At 37.1% G+C, this 21,566-nt stretch overlaps 1 protein-coding gene across 1 annotated transcript in view; it reads right to left on the reverse strand.

The window, feature by feature from the left end:
• The window catches only part of GDPD1 (glycerophosphodiester phosphodiesterase domain containing 1), a 40,009-nt gene extending 19,149 nt beyond the window's left edge, over window positions 1–20,860 (reverse strand). Inside the window, exons 1-3 of the mRNA XM_045525635.1 lie at window positions 20,581–20,860; window positions 10,545–10,587; window positions 607–742 (exon numbers count right to left, since the gene is read on the reverse strand). Coding sequence (XP_045381591.1) covers window positions 607–742; window positions 10,545–10,587; window positions 20,581–20,722 — 321 coding nt within the window. The 5' untranslated portion in view covers window positions 20,723–20,860. The remainder of the gene's footprint in view (window positions 1–606; window positions 743–10,544; window positions 10,588–20,580) is intronic.
• Between the last annotated feature and the right edge of the window lie 706 nt (window positions 20,861–21,566).

Here is a 21,566-nt window from a genome sequence, read left to right on the forward strand (position 1 = left end):
ATTTGTCAGCATTTACTATAATGAGCATGTAAACTATTACGATCAGGTTTATATATACTTTTTTTTAATTTTTGGAGACAGGATCTTGCTATGTTGCTCAGGCTGGCTTTGAACTCCTGGCCTCATGGGGTCCTCTTGTCTCAGCTTCCCAAATAGCTGGGTCTATAGGTATGCACCACCGTGCCCAGATATGATCAGGTTTTTAAATGGTGCTTTCCTATACTTGAAGACTAAAACTAATATATATCTTTAATCTGAACCAAATAAATTACAGAATACTTCAAACAAGTTCAACTCCAGTAGTTTGACATCTGAGGACTTTTGCAATTTTTTTTTCTTATTTTTGCCTTCACTTGGCATGGAAGGACTTTGGTAATTTTATTAAAATTATATTTATAAAAATAAGTCTCCATAGATATATTGGTATATAATACAGATCCTCATTAGAAGTCAGAATAGTTTTTCAAATTTCCTTTGACATTCATTATTTAATCACTATCATTTAAAACAATTATATATTGAAGCAATATCTGGCCTTCACTATTTTAAAAATCTTACAGGCCCTAATATCTAGTAGATATTAGTTTATCATACATATTTACTTACACAGTACTTAAGATCAGAGATGTTTACATTGACCCCAGTTGATCTCTTTAGATTCTCATCATGTGACACTACAACTTGTTCATCTTTTGTGATATGGCAGTCCAATTCTAGCATATCAGTTCCAATTGTAACTGCACTGAAGAAATAAAGAGAAGAATGATATTCTGAAATTTAAGTAAACATTTAGGTTACATGCATCAGATATAACAATTCAGAGTTACAAATCCAAAAAACCCCTATGATACTAAAACATCTCCTCAATACCATCATCTATTATGACTTATTCATGTGAAAATATTCTAAGTGAACTAAGAATAAGAGAATCGTGTTGCCTCCTTTCCATAACCAGCTATTGTTAATTTTGACAACCCAATACAATGGAAAAAATACTGGACCAGAAGTCAAGAGATTTGGGCTCCAGTTCCTGCTTTGCTATGAATGTGTATAACTTTGGGCAAGTAAATGCTCCTCCCGGGGCCTACATTTCCAAATCTATAAAATGAAAGGATTAAGAAATAAGACAAGGATGCTTGCCTTTATCATTTTGATTCACTATAGTATTGGAAATTCCAGCAATTAGGCAAAAAAAAAGCATCAAAATTACAAAGGAAGTAGTAAAATTATTTCTGTTCACAGATGACACAATCTTAAATAGAGAATATCCTAAAGATTCCACCACAAAACTGTTAAAACTAATAAATGAATTCAGCAAAGTTGCCAAATGCAAAACCAACACACAAAAATCAGGTGCATTTCTATACACTAAAAATGAACAATCTGAAAAGGAAATTAAGAAAATAATTCCATTTATAATCACTTCAAAAAGAATAAAATACTAAGAAATTAACTTAACCAAGGAGATGAAAGACTTGTACAATGAAAACTACAAAATGCTGCTGAAATTAAAGATATATATATATATATGTAGTGAAAATGTTAATAACTACCCAAAGCAATCTACAGATTGATTCAATGCAATTCCTAGCAAAACCCCCAAATTTTGCATAAATAGAAAAATCCATCATAAAATTCATACAGAATCTCAGGGACACTGAATAGTCAAAACCTTGAAAAAGAAAAACAAAATGGAGGACTCTTACTTCCTGACTTCAAAACTTACTACAAAGCTACAGTAATCAAAACAGTGCGGTACCAGCATAAAGACAGACATAAAGATAAATGGAACAGAATAGAGAGCTTAGAAATAAATCCTCATATATATGGTCAAATGATTTTCAACAAGAGTGCCAAGGCCATTTAATGACCAAAGGACAGTGGTTTTAATAAATGATACTGGGAGTTCTGGATATAGCACGTAAAAGAATGAAGTTGTATCCTTACCTAACATCACATACAAAAATAAACTCAAAAAATGGATCAAAGACTTAAATGTAAGAACTAAAACTCTTAGGAGAAAACATGGGCGAAAAGCTTCATGATATTAGATTTAGCAATGCTTTCTTAGCTATGACACCAAAAGCACAGTAAGCAAAAGAAAAAACAGACAAAGTGTACTTCATCAAAATTAAAAACTTTGGTGCATCAAAGGACATTATCAGTAGAGTAAAAAGGCAACCCACAGAATGAGGGACTACATTTACTATCACATATCTGATAAGGGATTTATCCTCATGATATATAACGAATTCCTATGACCCCAAAATAGCAAAACAAACAACCCTATTCAAAAATGTGCAAACGACTTGAGTAGCAGACTTTCTCTAAAGAAAGCCCACAAATGGGCCAAAAGCACAAGAAAAGATAAGCAATAGGAATAATCATTAGAGTGCCAGGCCCACTACACCTATGATCCTAGCACTTTGGGAGGGCAAGGCAGGAGGATTGCTTGAGGCCAGGAGTTGGAGACCAGCTTGAACAACAAAGCAAGATCCGGTATCTACAAAAAATAGAAAAATTACCCAGTGTAGTGGCACAGGCCAGTAGTCCTTGCTACAGGAGAGGCTGAGGCAGCAGGATCACTTCAGCCCAGAAGTTTGAGTATGAAGGATCACTTCAGCCCAGCAGTGAGGTATGATGACACCATTGTACTCTAGCCCGGGCAACAGAGCGAGACCCTCTCTCAAAAAAAAAAAAAATTAGAGGGGCGCCTGTGGCTGAGCCTGAGGCAGCAACAGCATTCCAGACATGGGACACTTGGGGGTGGGGGTGGTATCCCTCAAGGTGTGCAGAGAGAGGACCTAGGTGGCAGCACCCAGGCAGCAGCTGCTGTCCAGCAGTGGGTTGGGGGGACCTGAGGGAGGGAGGGGGCTCCTTCTGAGGAAAATGGAGGAGAGTGAAAACATGGGGTGAGATGTGGGCCTGATCTCAGAGGATGGAAAGAGGTGGAAATAGAATTTGATGAAGAGAAACAGGCCTGAAGTGTGGGGACGGAGGGTATGTAAACATGAAAATGTGGGTATGGAAGGGTGGGAAGGGCCCTCCCTGATCAAAGGGCAGTCACAGGCCGGGCGTGGTGGCTCATGCCTGTAATCCTAGCACTCTGGGAGGCCGAGGCGGGAGGATTGCTTGAGATCAGGAGTTCGAGACCAGCCTGAGCAAGAGCGAGACCCCTTCTCTACTAGAATAGAAAGAAATTAGCTGGACAGCTAAAAATATATATAGAAAAAAAATTAGCCGGGCATGGTGGCGTATGCCTGTAGTCCCAGCTACTCAGGAGGCTGAGGCAGAAGGATTTCTTAAGCCCAGGAGTTTGAGGTTCCTGTGAGCTAGGCTGACGCCACAGCACTCTAGCCTGGGCAACAGAGTGAGACCCTGTCTCAAAAAAAAAAAAAAAGAGAAAAATAAAATAAAGAAAAAAAGTATATATCTGAGAGAGATTAGTGCATTTAGCCATCAAAAATCATGTTCAAGATTATTTTTTGCAAAATCATGAATGAATCTTAAAGACATAAATTGAAAGACAGAAAAACCAGAGACAAAACATAAATACTATATGATTACATTTATGTTATCAAGAATAGGCAAAATCAATCTATCATAATAAATACTAGAATAATGGTTATCTAAGGATAAGGGGTAGGTACTGCCTGGGAAAGGTCGCAAGAGTGCTAGAAATGTTCTTTTTTTTTTTTTTTGAGATGAGGTCTTGCTATGTCGCTCAAGCTGGCCTGGATCCCTCAAGAGACCCATCCACCTCAGCCTCCCATGTAACTGGGATTAAAAGTCTGAACCATGGTGCCCAGCCAGTGCTAGAAATATTCTAAATCTTAACCTGATGGTGGTTACAAAGGTGTATATGTATGTTAAGATTCATTGGGCTATACATTTAGGATGTGTGCACTTTACTGAATGTGTATTATACACACCACAACACCACAATAACAAGTTTTAAAAATAGTTTTTCTTCCTCCCCTTATCTGCTTTTACTTGCATTTGAGGTCTAAGCTTAGAAACCACCACACTTCAGAATATCTTACTTCCCTTATCCCCCTAGACAAGTTTAGGTTACCTATTTACATATTACCAAATCGCCAGCTCTTCCTGCAGCACCCTGTGTTTACTCTATCATAGTACTTACGGCATTGTTTTGAACTCACCTGTTTATCTTCCCCACAACTTGCCCAAATAGACATGAGCTCTTTGAGGAAAGGGTTTGCAAACTCTGTCTTGTTTACAATTGTATTCCCAGTGCCTAAGCACAGGGCCTTGTACAGCAGGTACCTCATAAATATTTGTTAAACATAGAATGAAAAAGAGACAGTTCTCTGTATATGTAAAATGCCTACATAGCCTTCTACGTATCAGTTACCACAGATGATATTTCAAGGTTGAAGAAAAACTAAACATGAGTGGGACAGAGAGAAAGTTTTAAAAAGAAACAATTTTTCTTTTTGAAATTCCAGATGCAAAGAGCAAGAGTGAAAGAAAATATAAAAGTAGATAAATTACAGTTTGTATAATATATTCCCATGCAGTCAAATTGTTTCCCAGTGGTTTCATATAAGGTCATGTCTCCACAACTAGATATTAAAGTTCTAGAAGGGCCTGTGTGTGTTCCATATTTTCAAATATTGCTCATGTTGGGCACATTGTAGGTATTCAACACATTTCTAAATTCGTGGAATGAAGCCCTGTTTTAGTTATCAACATCCATTAACATTTTATTTTTTTTTTTTTTTTTTTTTTTTTTTTTTTTTGAGACAGAGTGTCACTTTGTTGCCCGGGCTAGAGTGAGTGCCGTGGCATCAGCCTAGCTCACAGCAACCTCAAACTCCTGGGCTTAAGCGATCCTACTGCCTCAGCCTCCCTAGTAGCTGGGACTACAGGCATGAGCCACCATGCCCGGCTAATTTTTTTGTATATATATTTTTTAGTTGGCCAGATAATTTCTTTCTATTTTTAGTAGAGACGGGGTCTCACTCTTGCTCAGGCTGGTCTCGAACTCCTGACCTCGAGCGATCCACCCGCCTCGGCCTCCCAGAGCTAGGATTACAGGCGTGAGCCACCGCGCCCGGCCCCATTAACATTTTAAATTTTAATTAATTATCACCCAATTAGCACCTAAATGATCATCAATCACAATCCAGATCTATAGTAAGTAAGAAGTAGTCATTAACATGTAGCCATTTCAAAAAATAAAGTATTCACATGGAATGGCACTGCTGAGGTATATTTGAATGAAAAAAGTAGGTATAATTCCACTGATGTAAAAATAAGTTTTTATATATTTTTTAAATTATTATTATTATTTATTTATTTTTGAGACAGAGTCTCTCTCTGTCACCCCAGCTAGAGTACAGTGGCATCATCATAGCTCGCTGCAACCTCAAATTCCTGGGCTCAAGCAATCCTCCTGCCTCAGCCTCCCAAGTACCTGGGATTACAGATGAGAACCCCTAACCTGGCTAATTTTTTTCTATTTTTGATATAGACAGGGTCTCACTCTTATTCAGGCTGGTCTCAAGCTCCTGAGCTCAAGCAATCCTCCCACCTCAGCCTCCCAGAGTGCTAGGATTACAGGTGTGAGCCACCAAGCCTGGTCAGCAGGACTTTAATCTAATAAACACTGAGCAGCCTTTTAAACACACAAGCTCTTGTGATCCTTATTTTGTCTGTGAATCTCATAAGATACCCAAAGGTATCTTCTGTTTTATACTTAAAACACCTAATATAAAAATATTATAAAGTCATGTGTTGCGTAATGACGGATATGTCCTGAGAAATGAATCAACAGGTGATTTCATCCTTGTGCAAACATCATAGAGTACTTACACAAACCTGCATGAGCAAGAGTTATCCACATATTCTTTCTTTCTTTTTTTTTTTTTTTTTTGAGACAGAGTTTCACTCTGTTGCTCGGGCTAGAGTGCCTAGCTCAGCCTAGCTCACAGCAATCTCAAAGTCCCGGGCTCAAGCAGTCCTTCTGCCTCAGCCTCCCGAGTAGCTAGGACTACAGGCATGCGCCACCATGCCCAGCTAATTTTATATATATGTATTTTTAGTTGTCCAGCTAATTTCTTTCTATTTTTAGTAGAGACAGGGTCTTGCTCTTGCTCAAGCTGGTCTCGAACTACTGACCTCGAGCAATCCTCCCGCCTCGGCTTCCCAGAGTGCTAGGATTACAGGCATGAGCCACCACGCCCGGCTCACATTTTCATGTATTTAAAAAAATTATACATATTACTTAAAAAATCTTTCTTTTTTTTTTTGAGACAGAGTCTCACTTTGCTTCCCGGGCTAGAGTGAGTGCCATGGCGTCAGCCTATGCAACCTCAAACTCCTGGGCTCAAGTGATCCTACTGCCTCAGCCTCCCGAGTAGCTGGGACTACAGGCACGTGCCACCATGCACGGCTCATTTTTTTTTTTCTATATATATTTTTAGTTGGCCAGATAATTTCTTTCTATTTTTAGTAGAGACGGGGTCTCGCTCAGGCTGGTCTCGAACTCCTGACCTTGAGCAATCCACCCGCCTCGGCCTCCCAGAGGGATAGGATTACAGGTGTAAAAATCTTTCTAAGTATGAAGTTTGACTCTAGCTATTTCTAGAAATGTTTAGGAATTATTTGAAAAATATTTTTTCTATTTATTATATGTTTATTGTTATTAACAAGCTAATAAATAAAGATTTAAAATAATAGTAAGTATATGTAAGTCAATTTATAAATTATCCTAGTAAATTATGCCAAATTTGATATGTAAATAGCTAGAACATAGTGAGAAAAGAAAAAAATTTTTGTCATTTTGGCTTTCAAAAATTTCCATAAATGACAACATGCACCTATTTCAGTTGAAACACCAGATATTTTTATAGCTGAATTTCTGACAAGCTGATGACAAACATGAGAAAAAAGTTAGGGAAGCCAAGGCTTCAACATTTCCTGAAAAAGAAATAAAAACTCCACCTCTAGAAGATGTGAAAAAAACTCCACAGAAACAATTCATAACAACTTACAACAGACCCTATGTTAAAGAATTTATTTTAATCTCATTTATTCTTCACAATATTGAGGTTGTATTATTATTCTCATTTCAAAGATGAGATAATTAGTCATATTAATTAGATATTCTAAAAAAATTTATCATGAGAATCAGGTCACTGATTAATTACTTTGTCTGCCAACTTATACTTCCAGCTATTGCTAATACAATTTGTTTCTTTCTCCTACCATTCATGTTAATACCACAGGGATCATATTGTCCTATGGGTACTTACAAAGGCAGCCTGATTTAATAACCTACTTTTATTAGCCCTTAAGAATCAAATTTTACACACTGAAGGGCTTAGTGATTCTGTGTGTGTCTGTGTAATATAATTCCTTAGTTTTTGGTTCTACGCTTACTATGGAGGGGGTTCTGTCTCCTTCATCTGTCTTTTGTTAATATTCAGCTTTACTCCTGAATGGACCATTCCACATCTCATTCAGGGAGCAACTAGTGGGAGTCTATTCATGTCAGAACCTGAGCTAGGCATTAGGGATTGAGAGATCAATAAGAAAAGATTCCTGCTCCTAAGAAAATAATAGAAGAGCCACATTCATAAGTTATGGAAGGTGGCATTTGTAGAAGCATTTTATAAACCACATTAAAGTACATTTCATAAATTGTGAGATGCAATTATTTTTCTTTGTCACTCCTAATCACTTCTTTAGCCCCACTATAACATAATGAATTAATTTTTCCTACATTCCTACAGTCTTTTCAATTTCCTAGACAAATTTTGTCTTAATCTGAAACTTTCTTTTTTTAGAGTTAGGGTTTCACTCTGTGCCCCAGGCTGTAGTGCAGTGGTACAATCATAGCTTATTATAAACTTGAATTCCTGGGCTCAAGTGATCCTTCCATCTCAGCCTCCCAAGTAGCTAGTATTACAGGTACATGCCACCATACCAAGCTAACTTTTTAAATTTTTTGTAGAGACGAGGTCTTGCTTTCTCTCCCATGCTGATCTCAAACTCCTGGCCTCAAGTGATCCTCACACCTTGGCCTCTCAAAGTGCTGGGTAATAGGTGTGAATCACCATGTTCAGCCATTTCACATTTTTTTTTTCTTTGAGACATAGTCTCGCTCTGTAGCCCCAGGTAGAGTGCCATGGTGTCAGCCTAGCTCACAGCAACCTCAAATTCCTGGGCTCAAGCGATCCTCCTGTCTCAGCCTCCTGAGTAGCTGGGACTACAGGTGCTCGCCAGCACGCCCAGCTAATTTTTTGTTTGGTTGTTTCTATTTTAAGTTGCCTGACTTATGTTTTCTATTTTTAGTAGAGATGGGGTCTTGCTCTTGCTAAGGCTGGTCTTGAACTCCCGACCTCAAGCGATTCTCCTACCTCAGCCTCCCAGAGTGCTAGGACATCTCACATTTTTAAAATAGCTTCTTCCTCTCTTCAAATGATAGCTCTTCTAACTTTGGTATCTTCTGACTTTCTAGTTAATCTTAACGAGGATTCCCTGGTTAAGATTATAAGATACTTACTAAGATTAAGTTAAGATTATTAAGATACTTATAATTTCTCTAGTATCTTCTTATCTTCACCTCCATGTCATAACTTACATACTTTGTGAAATATGTATCTAAATATGAATATAAATAAGATCTAAGTTTTAGCTGGTCATTATATTTTTACTATCTCTCCCTCAACTACTTATCCTATTAGTACATACCATAGTCAAGCACAGTATTTACCTTTGCTGATTATGTATTTATAACTCTTTAGCTTTTTAATATATGTTATCTTGAAAATACTACATTTAAATAATTTTTCTTGCTCATAAAACAAACATGTTAAAAATAAAACCTTCTAAGTGTCCTAGCAGTTAAACAGTAAAATATTTATAATTTTTTAAAAAGCAGAATGCAAAAGCATGTATCACCCAGCCCCTAAGTTTTTTAAAGTTATAGAAAGCTGCCTCAATTATAGTTAGAGAAGGCTGTGGCACTTTTCAGTAGTTACTATTTGAATAAAACTGTATAAAAACTGCCGAAGATAGGAAATATAATGTATTTAACAAGTACAAATCATCTAAATTAGATATCCTTTAAATATCAAAAAAATTTTCAAAGGATCAAAATCTTCAAAAATCTTTAAAAAACTGTGATATTTTCAAATGTAACCATCCTTAAAAATAACTAACTCAACCCAGTGTTTTAATTTCATAAACAAAAGTGGTTGGTAAAAATTTAACAAAAAATATGGAGAAAAACTTAAGAAATAATATACTTTAAACATAAAGAATGCTAAAAGTACTCGGTTATGAGTAGTTTTTTCCCCAAGTTATACATATCACCTACATCCCAGGCAACAAGTGATACATGATTGTGTGTGTGTGTGTGTGTGTGTGTGTGCATCTCAGTAGAAACTGTACATGTAAAATTATATAGCTATATTTAGCTATAGCTAGTTAGCCAGATATACAATCTAGGTAGAGGAAATAACTTAAATAAAGTAATTTAAATTAAAATAGTCAATTTCATATTATGTGATAGGAGGAAAAATTTTGCATTTTTGAAAAGACTTCTGAGATCATAGCCAAAAGGCTGTTATAGAGCTGGAAATGTAAGAGATGACAAATACAAGGAAGATAGGATTTAGATGAAACTGGAATGTGAAGTAGCAGTGCCCTTGGACCTAATAGGAAAAATAATCTCAAAGGTATCTTTGGATGGTGAGAAGCAGAACAAAAAGTTAACTCAAATTTTCCTGATTATATACATAAAAATGGCTCAAAAATTATACAAGAAAATATTTTTCTTACTAAATATGGACAGGTAATGTCTTTCTTTGGGTTTACTGTTCACATTCCCTGCTTTATTTTTATTTTTTATTTTTATAATGAAAGCTGCTTGTGTGGAACCTGCTTTATTTTTGAGGGAAAAGAAAACAGTGTTCTCACCATTACCATAGACTGATGATAATCACTGACTCTAAGACAACAAACAAGGTATTAATCAGTTATCATTCCTGTCTATACTACTGCTTTTCTGTGAGGTGCTCTAAAAGACATCTATGAAATATGAATAAGTTATAAATAGGAATTTTAAAAACTTTGTTAAAAAAATAAGATCAACACTCATGAGGCTTCCAAGATAGAAACCAAATTGCAGGATCAGGTTTGTACAAAAATTAATGGGTACAAAGACACATAATCCTATTCATAAATAGCAGCCAATGTAACAGTTGTTTCATTTTCTCTTTCTCTCCAAGACTAATTAGCATTATACACAGTATGTTCCTTGTTACAAATGTCTTCTTTCAGCTTTGGAACTATAGTATCTTTTGATTACCCAAAACTCTGATCTAGTTTTTCAGTAATACAGAAGCCAAACACTCTTTGTAACACTTCAGACTAACTAAATTAAAAAAGCAATTTTAATAAAATAGAAACAACTGTCACAAATAGATGCTATATGTATACTATCCTCACTTTATGAATCATCACTTTAAAGATAAACTGTAAAAGAAAAGGATATTTTTTTACATACTTACTGCTGAAAGGCTGTCATTGTATTTTCTAAATTTTCTCCAGCACCTGTGAAAACATTAAATTTAAACTTCATTTACTTAGGTATTTTGAACATTTTGCTTTTCCAGAAATTAATTTTAATAAGATACATCTAATGAATACTGATGTTTACTTTGTAGACATCACAAGTGTTTCAAAGAGTGTAATGGTACAGGTTGAGCATCCCTTATCTGAAATGCTTGGGACCAGAAGTACTTTGGATTTTAGATTTTTTCAGATTTTGGAATATTTGCATATATATAATGGGATATCTAGGAAATGGAACCCAAGTCTAAACATGAAATTCATTAATGTTTCATATATAACTTTTAAGCACAGCATGAGGGTAATTTTATACAATTTAAATAATTTTATGCATGAAACAAAGTTTATGTATATTTAACCATCAGAAAGCAAAGGTGTCACTATCTCAAGCACCCATGGGGATAAGCTGGTTGTCTGGCATCACCATCAAACCTGACTCTGAATTTATATGCTACCAATAAGCAATGCTTTTCTTACACTTGTTCACACATAAGTACTTAACAGTAAAAAAATATGACATACCATTAATACAATGAAAACATAATGTGTTTAGGGTAACTAAGACGCACAGTAGCATCACCAGAATACCTGTATTGGCTGTAAAATAACAGCAAAAACAAACAATGTTTTTTTTTTTTTAGGTGAGAGAAAACATCAGAAGCAGTTTGGGGACCTGGAAGTGGGTCCTCTAGGGATGAGGAGGTGTTCTGCTGGGTGGCTTTTTAAAATGTTTCCTGCAGAGTCACATGCCTCATTAAAAACAGTTTTTGTCTTAGAAGTCTCTCTTTGATTTTATAAACTGACAAGATTTCTCGTTATGAATGCATGCTGCTCTAGTCCTTCAATAAGCTCATCATACATTTTCATCATGTCGTCTCCATGCATTTTTTCTGCCGTGTTAACAATGACATTTTCATCGTCACTGTTACCATGATCATCTACTGTGATCCAAAACCATTTTGGCTGTTTCACCATCAGTCAATGAATAAACAACTGTAGCCTCATTATCAATGTTAAAAACTTCTTCAATATCCACCTCTTTCCATTTACTGATGGACTCTGAAGGTATATATTTTTGCATATGTAATAGTAATAAGGAAGTCAGATATCATTTCTTTCTTACTTGACATATGGAATCCTTAATAGTCACTACCTTGTTCATCATCACTGAATATAGTTGAAGACCAAAGGTTGTACCAGGCATACACAATTCTGACTTTAGTCACTGTGTTCTAAGAATTGGCAACAGCATATATAATATCCTTCATGCTAACCTCCTTTTGAAAACCTTGCATATCTCTCGGCTCTGTTAAAAGAAAAGAAAAGAAAGAAATCCTTCTACACTCATGTCTCTGTCCACTGCTGCTAGCACACTTTTGAAGAAAGTGTTTTCATATTTACTCTTCATTGATCTATGGATACCCTGGTCACATGGCTGAATTAATGAAGTCACATTTGGGGAAAAGTATATGGCATAAATACTATTTTTTTAAGACAGCCACAGAAGCTGATTATTTTTTATGAGAATTTCAGCTGGAGGATGACCAGAACAGTGGTCAAGGAACAACAAAATCTTGCAGTCATCAACCAGTCCAGCTTCCCAGCAGTGAGCACAAGCCACTGATACAAAATGTTTGTGAAACCAGTCAGAAAAGATGTCCCTGGTGATCCATCCTTTCTGTTAGCATAATGGACTGGTAAGAAAGTCACTACTTGAAAACAGCAAAGATGAAAGCTTTTGTCTATCACAGCAAGTAAACCTTGTGTGAGCTACCATGCCTGGAAGAATTAGCATTACTTTTAGAAAAAGGGGACAATAAAATTATTATGCACATGCCACTTGCCTGGAACATTCTCTTCACCACAGCCTCCCAATCTTTCTTAACCTTTATTCCAGATCTAGTTCACTTCTCACCTCTTCCATGAAGCAATTTCTTATCACTTCAGATTATAATGATTCTTATTACGCTTAAGAGTTATTGCCTTAGGCCAGGCGTGGTGAGACACGCCTGTAATCCTAGCACTCTGGGAGGCTGAGGTAGGAGGATTCCCTGAGGTCAGGAGTTCAAGACCAGCCTGAGCAAGAGTGAGACTCTGTCTCTACTAAAAATAGAAAAAAATTAGCCAGGCAACTAAAAATAGAAACAAAAATTAGCTGGACATGGTGATGAGCACCTGTAGTCCCAGCTTCTTGGGAGGCTGAGGCAGGAGGATCACTTGAGCTCAAGACTTTGAGGTTGCTGTGTGCTAGGCTGATGCCACAGCACTCTATCCTGGGCAACAGGAGTGAACCTCTGTCTCAAAAAAAAAAAAGAGTTAATGCCTTAAACTGGCAGTTCCCAACCATTTTGGTCTCCAAATCCCTTTACACTCTTAAAAATTATTGAATACCCTAAAAAGCTTCTGATTATGTGGGTTATATCCTTTAATAATTATATATTAGAAATTAAATCCTAGAAATTTAAATTTTATTTCTTTATTTGAAAATAACAATAATAGGCCAGCTCGGTGGCTCACAAATCATGAAATTTGAATGGATCTTTCACCCAAGTATGATTTTATATCACACACTGATCATTTGGAAAATATTGATTCACTAAATTATGCTAATATTCCAAATGTTGATACATTTCCTGGGCCAAGTGTGGTGTCTCAAACCTGTATTCCTGGCACTTTGAGAGGCCAAGGCAGGAGGATCACTTGAGCTCAGAAGTTCAAGACCAGCCTTAGCAACAGTATTTTTAACCTTTCTCTACTCCCTCACACACTCCTTCTTACGGGAGCAGAAGTGACTGAGGAGAAAGAACTGTCTGTCCATCTGTGATTCAAACCTTCAGAGTCCTCTTAATTTGGAGTGGCTCAACCTCATAAAGAACAGAATTTCTGCTCATTTATGTATAAAGTTTGCCAGGGTAGGCTCTGCCAATGCAAGAAAAAGGCCACAATTTTAGTGCTAAGTTCAATTTAGAGAGGGTATTGTACAGCCCAAATTCAGCTCTATTAGTAATAAAGTTAATATTTTGACTTCCATCTATCTGAGGCCTGCATTTTATTTCTAAACTGATTGCAAACTTGGGAAGGGAAAAAAAGCAGTGTTATTTTTTAGCCTTCTCAAATCCCAATGGCAAGAACTTTGTCTTAACATCTTTTAGAATACCCCACAAAATAGTGTTAAATAAATATATATAATGTTGGAAATTATATGATATTTGAAATTTGTTTCAAAATAATCTGGGTGAGAAGGATAGGCAAGGATATAGGTGAAACAAGATTGAGCATAAATTGATAATTTTATCTGGACGATGGGATCATGGAGCCTTACTACTTTTGTGTATGTTTGAAATGTGCCATAATAAAAAGTTCAAAAGACACTTATTCTTTGACCTTTTTGTTTTGGGGAAATATGTCAAGAAGAAGGTAGGATAGAAATTCAGTACTCTGAAATCAATTTCTCCACAGTTAACATGATTTTTACTACTAATATTTATATTTCAAGCTTGCCTATTTATGTCTTTTATGTCTGCTTTCCATATTAATTTTAATTCACTTAAACCTAACAGCTTAAGCATGAAAACATTGTTAACATCTTTCATCTATTTTATAAGTTTATTAACTTAAACAGTCATTACTAAAATATTGAAAGGTAGTTAAGGCATTAGTAATTATCAAAAGGCAGATGTGCTTAGCTCTTTATTTATTATTTCATTAAAATCCTTACAACTACCATGAGATATTAACTATCCCTACAAAAAAACCTAGCTAAGGTTACACAGCCAATAAAAGGGACTGAGGTTCAACCACAAGTGGTATGATTTCAAAGCCCATCCTTTTTATCACTAACTATGCTGCAGTTTTCATGCTGCTACTCATATAGCACCTTTTATTTCATCTTTACAGGTAAGTTATTCATATTGGCCCTTATTACAACATACTTCTATTTGTTTGTAGAGCTTGAAGATAAATTCCACAGTGATAATCCCCAGAAATTAGTTGTTAGGTCCATATGGTGAAAATCTGGAGAGTAACTAAGGGACTAATTAAAAAGTATGGTATTCCTCTCCAAGGAATTATTTAGTGGTAACTCTTCTCTCATGAAATGGTTTGAATTCCCTTTCTCTCCAATTATCATCAGATAATTCACAGAAGCATGCTTGCTATTAATTTGCATTTCCCCCAATAAGCAGCTTACACAATTCCTGGAAATAACTATTTTATTATATTATCTCTGCAAATAACTATTTTACATATGAACAAATTTTAATTTTTAATTAATATGAAATGTGGAAGAGAATGAATACCTATCACAGATTTTTACATACTGTCCTAATATATAATAATTTGTTCATAATTCCTCTGTATATGTCCTCCAATCTCCCTCTTCACCAGTTCACATTTTTCACTTCTTTGAGAAAACCTTCTCTGAAAATTCCCAATTCATTTTATTTATTGCTTCACTATATACTTCCCAAGTTTTCATTCTATACTAACTTTTCCTCCCTTACATAGTGCTTCATAATTACTTTATGATTTGTTAATCTCTGATAGGATAGGAAAAGTAAAGAAAACATTCTATTTTGTATTTTTTACTTGATTTAAATGCTGTGAAGGAAAGAAATATCTTTCTAGTTTCCTTCTCATATCCCAAGTATTTTGCATACCAATAAATGTTCAGTACAACTTGTTTTACAGTTATACTTCAAACATCACTATCATTAACATCCTTGTATACCTGATGTGTGTGTTTGTGGAATGTTTATGAAACTAATGACAAATATGACAACGTGCATCAGTCCAAAAGAACAATCTTCAAAATTAAGTATTTTCTGATACTGTAAAGGATAGCTTAGTCCAAACAAAACATATCTTCATGTTTACGTATATGATTCTATCTCAACTCAAAATGGAATTATTCAGTAAATCATGCAATGAAGTTCCTTCTTCATTTCTAAATTCATTTGTTCACTCAACATTTATAGTGTGTCTTGGAAACAGTATACATGACTTATATAAAAGCATAAAGAGCTTGAAAGGACTAGAGATGGTATACACAAAAGAACATTTCTCAATATGGATTTCCTGGAACACCACAAAATTATTTTTATATTTCAAAGGAAAAACTAAATAAATTTATATTTGCAGATAAAAGAAAAATATTAAATACATCAATATAGCCATTATGTTATCAATGGCCTTTAGAACTGTGTGCCATATGCAAAAATATTAATAAATCACACAAGAGATCACCTGACACACAGAAGGATGATAGTCAAACTGCATGTTGATATGCAGACAGCATTTACCAACTAACCATCACACGTACATTGTTTTCATTTATAAATGTTTTTTAATCTGTCATATTTCAATACTTTTTGTAAAACATATTTAATTTTTGTAAATTTATATAGAGTTTAAAAGTTTAAGATATATATATATATCTCCATTGCTAAAAATAAGCACATTTTAAAGTTTGTTTTATTAAGCAGGATAGTACTATTAAATAAATGATAAATTACTCCATTGCTAATAAGCCATCAATAGGAATGAGCCAGCCAGCTATAAAAAAGTCCTCACTGATAAGTAAGGAAGAGTTCCCTGATAACATGAGTGAAGGAACAAGAGGTGAAGAGAATCAATACCCTAAAATGGAACATGTTTCAGGTATAATTGTGGAATGCTATTATTAAGTAATACTTCCAATGACAATTTGAGACTCAAATTGATACCTCAGTTTTCTCCTTGAACAACCAATTAAAGTTTAGGGCCCAGAAGCAGCCAAACAGTGTCCAAGAGCAATCCTTACCCTCAAACTGTCCCCTGCCAAATAATCTGTGGCAGGATGCCCAGACTGTGAGAGTACCCTACCTGGAGACGAAGGGTAAATGACTAGGAGAAAGGTGGGAATTTGATCAACTGGGGTGATATTGTTTTATTCTTTGGCCACTAGGCCCTGATAAACAGAACTCTTTCTAAAATGCCTGCTGCTTAATTCTCTAGCTGACGCAGTGGGCATATGGAATAAATGTATATATAGATGATTCCAAATGTAGGAACATACATCCTTAAAGAGCAGACTTCAAAATGTTAACAAAAGGCCAGGTGCGGTGGCTCACACCAGTAATCCTAGCACTTTGGGAGGCCAAGGTAGGAGGATCACTGAAGGCCAGGAGTTCAAGACCAGCCTGGGCAATAAATCGAGACCCCTGGCATGTGCCTATTAGTTCCTAGCTACTCAGGAGGCTAAAGCAGGAAGATCGCTGGAGCCCAGGAGTTTGAGGTTACAATGAGCTGTAATCGGGCCACTGCATCCGCTCTGAGCAACAGAGCAAGACCTTGTCTCTTAAAAAAAACAGTTAACAATGAACAGAGATCATCTCCAGACAGTAAAGTTTTAGGAAGCATTTTTTCCTTTTTCATTTTTATATTTTCCAAATTTTCTACAATGAACATGAGTTACTTATGCAACTAAAAAATATATACCACAAAAATATTAATGAAATTCATAATTTCATACAGTAATTAAGATACAGTAAAAAATCATCTTGGAGAGTACTGCTTGTTCTCCACTTAATCCAAAGGGTAACAGAGTGGGACTCTCTCAAAAAAAGAATCCAAAGGGTATATCTTTGGTCCTATTGATGTTTCATCAACACGTTGTAATTATAAACAGTGTTCTTTGATTAAATAAATTGAGGAAACACATGGAAAGGATCTAGCACACAGTAGATAATTAGCAGATACCTAGTTATTATTTTTATTATATGTCGGGATCTGTACTAAAGGCCAGAGACATGAGAATTAATAAATCTGATCCCTGCCCTTGAGAAACTCATAGTCTACTAAGGTAAGCAGATGTATTAACAGGTCCTGTTACAACATAATACAATACAATGTATGCTTTAAAGAGGTACCAAAAAGCCTACAGCATTTAATTTTTGAAACATTAGAGTATTTTCTACTTTAAAGGACAATCTTAGTAAAAGTGTTAATTAAAACTTTAAAACATAAGTATAGATCTCATTCCTTCTCAATGAACTCAAAGTTGTATTACAAAATACAACTGTATTCACATTTACATTTCTAAACAATTTCGCAGTTTTCAAAGAGCTTTTTATACACCTGATAGTCATAATAACCCCAGGAGGTAAGCAAGGCAAACAGTCCCCATTTTATAGATAAGGAAACTAAGGCTTATTCCCAAGGCTAATTAAGGAAACTAAGGCTTATTCCCAAGGTTAACACCTAGATCCAGAATCTGACTCAGGTGCTTTAAATCTTTATTACAATGCTTTTGTAGTAGACATAATAAGAGTTTCACATTATACCAATCCAGGTGCATATATTTATACACAAAGAATGATCGATGTTTTAATATTGGAATGGTCATACATCTGGTTTACAAGAAATATCAGGTATTTGTGGTTAGGGCAATAGAGAATAAGCCCAAATATTAGCCATTTGCACAGAGAGACCAGTGATTACTATTATCAGTGTCCAAGACAAAAATTAAAAGCAATCAAGGAGGTAACTCCTTCCTAGTTATCTATGTCTTTTATTTTCCAGAGACTTAGTATCTTAAATTACAAAGTGTCTTATCTCCTCTATCACTCTGGATTCAACTGTATTACTTGGTGCACACATATCCAACAAAAGCACATTAGGCACTAACATATGGGAACTTACCACAGTGCTTGCAGGACCATTGTACAGATAATAGATTTTGAATCTGCAGATACTTGACAAGATTACCATGAAAGGTTCAGTTATATCTTTAAATATACAAATACTGATGTCACATTTACAAATAATGCATGGAAATTTTTCTATGAGGTGTGATATTGAAATGAGTTACTATCTAGGGAGAAATTTTTTTTTTTTTTTTTGAGACAGAGTCTCGCTCTGTTGCCTGGGCTAGAGTGAGTGCTGTGGCGTCCAGCCTAGCTCACAGCAACCTCAAACTCCTGGGCTTAAGTGATCCTTCTGCCTCAGCCTCCCAAGTAGCTGGGACTACAGACATGCGCCATCATGCCCGGCTAATTTATATATATATATATATTTTTTTTTTTTAGTTGGCCAGATAATTTCTTTCTATTTTTAGTAGAGACGGGGTCTTGCTCTTGCTCAGGCTGGTCTCAAACTCCTGACCTCGAGCGATCCACCCGCCTCGGCCTCCCAGAGTGCTAGGATTACAGGCGTGAGCCACCGCGCCCGGCCTAGGGAGAAATATTTTAAAAGTATTTCCAACAGTAAATGAGAATTTGAGATCTAGCTTATCCTTGCTTTGATACTTGCTGTGATGATCTAATACATTTTTTAATTTCTATGAAGTGCTGTTTTTTTTTCACTTGTAGAATGTTACAAAATTTCAAAGATGAACATGTAATTCTTCTAAAATAAAATTTCAATCATTTATAATGACAGTTTAGATAGCTTTTTGGAAGATCTAGTTTTGTTTTGGTTTGGGGTTTTTAGCAAGCACACTTTTCTTTTTGTAAATCAGTAAACACAGCTGTAGTGTGTACTGCCTATCTCCTCAATAGGACTACTATCATTGAAAATTGCTTCAAGTTGAATGGCAACAAGTTGAATACTAAAAGTTGGCCCCTGGTTCCAGTGGTTGAAGGCACGTTAGCAGTTACATGTCATTCTACATTTTAATCATGTATCTAATAAAACCAATAAACTGAATAAGCAATAACAGGGCATTTAGCTGAAAACCCTTTAAAACCTTTGATGCTTTCCATGAGTGGGAGACTAGGACAATTATTGAAGTCACTTATTAGAACTGTTTAACTGATAAGATTATACAGATTATACAGAAGAATTACAAGGTATTTCTGTGATATTTAAAACCATATTCATTGGCCAATACTTGTTAGAAAAGGTGTTATGGCACTAAATAGCTTTAGAGTTTACCATTTCAAGTATGTATTAAACTATAAATTCCAAGCAATTTTAATCTGGTTTAACATTCTTCCCTATAGAGCAGTTAAAATTGATGGAAAATTCCAATTTCAAAAAATGTTATACATCATGCTTGAAATGCAATGAAGACACATTATTACACAATAATGAAGGCAAAGGCAAATTAGAGGGTAGACTACTTAGGCTCCTTTTAGCAAAACGCTTTTCCAAAAGAAATTTATCTCTGTTTTCCTTAAACAATTACTGTCCTGTCATAAATTAAATCATCTTTTAGTCTTTTGGAAATCCACGTGTCTTTGCTGGGGTGCAAGGTGCTGCTTAAATCTACCCCCCCCCCCCAACTAAAAAAAAACCAAACAGGTGCAAGGTTTGCAGCCTAGGGAAACAGGATGCTCCAGTTCCTGTCCCAGTTCTGCCCAAGCTCTAATTGTGACCTTGTGAAATGTCCTGTCTTGGGGACTCGGTTTCCTTCTCTTCCCAATTATGAATGCTCGGAGCGTGGGGTAGGATCGGCCCCCAGACATCACAGACACCGGGGCTACAGCCCGCTCCAGGTTCACGCAGATCCTCAGCCCTGCTCGTCGCCCCGGCTCTCCCCATCCGCTCAGCCACGGTCTCGCTCCGAGCAGTCTGTTCCCGGTTCCCCCCCGCGGGGTACCCTCGCTTCTGCACGGCGCTCCCCCCTTGTGCCTTGCTGCCAGGAAGGGACCTTGCGATCATCCTTCCCTCCGCCGAGAAACGCTCCACCTACCCTTCATTCTCGCCCGGGTCTTCCCTCCTTCACAGAACCCCTGCCACTGCTGCACTCGAGAGACTCCCCACCGTGGCTCTGACGCGAGACCCCTTGCCTTCCCTCCCCTCAGGAGACCTCCCCTTCATGCCGCCTTCACCTCCGGAGGAGCCCTCTATTCATTCACACAACCCCATTCTCCCTCAAACTCTCATGTATTTCCATCCACTGCCTTTTGCAAAGCTCCGAAGGATCCTCAGCTCGACTCGGGGGAAAAAAAGCCTCCCCCACCTCCGCCATCGGATTCTGGGGACCCCTCTCACCTCCGCGGTGAGAGATGTGTTTACTGAGGAATCGCTGCTTCTTTCTCTGGTGCAGCAAGGTCGGGTATTTAAGCAACAAGAATGAGGTCACCAAGTACCCTCCCAGGGTAGAGAGAAGGTAAAAAGCTGCTGTGGAAGACATCTCAGTCACCGTGTGGGAAGCCTCTCCCACCTCAGGGCCCTCTGAACTCCGCTGCGGCGGTCGCAACGGCTGAGGCGGCGGCGGCGGCGGCGGCGGCGGCTACTCGAGGTCTGCTCGCCCCCAGCCGGTGCCAGTGCTGCAGCGCACTTGCAGGCGCCAGCCTACCACGCAGGCGCAGCCGGTCTCCCGGGCCCGAGCAACAAAGGGGCTCCGGCACGCAGGCGCGCTCCGATTCCTCAGAGGGAGCCTGCGGAGGTCCTGTAGTGCGCGTTTGTCACCTAGCTTTGTGGTCGGGCCCGTCGTGCTTCCAAGAAGCTCCAAACTGAGGAGAAAGCTTGCAGACCTGCTAGTGTCTTTGCCATGGCTCAAGCAGAAAAGGCTATTCCAGGATAGCCTTCGGGAAAGTCTGACATAATTGGAAAATCCACCTCAGAAAGGAAAGATTCCAGGGTACGTCTTAGCCCCTACTCTAGGAAATGCGAAGAATTGTTACCGATGGAGGCGTTAAAGCTGGCTAAAACAAATAATAAACCCCTCCATTTGTTAGCCTAGAGAGAATTTTCCCTATTGCCAAACATACCATAAACGGGACCGGTTTATCAGTCAAATATCTGAGCGACCAACTGGCTCCTCTGCTCCCTCCTTTCACCGTGAAAGTGCAATCCCCATAACTTATACAGGATAGGCACTGCAGAAATATTTGCTTACCTACAAGTCCATTTAAAATAAGGAATGTTTGATAAGGTTATAAGATATCACCTAAAAATCCTAGAAAGACCGGGAACTAAATTCCAGAAGGCCCTAATAGTTTCCCTTTCATTCCACACATTCCAAACTAGGACCA

Source organism: Lemur catta, chromosome 15 (genome assembly GCF_020740605.2).
Source record: "Lemur catta isolate mLemCat1 chromosome 15, mLemCat1.pri, whole genome shotgun sequence".
NCBI classification, from domain to species: domain Eukaryota; kingdom Metazoa; phylum Chordata; class Mammalia; order Primates; family Lemuridae; genus Lemur; species Lemur catta.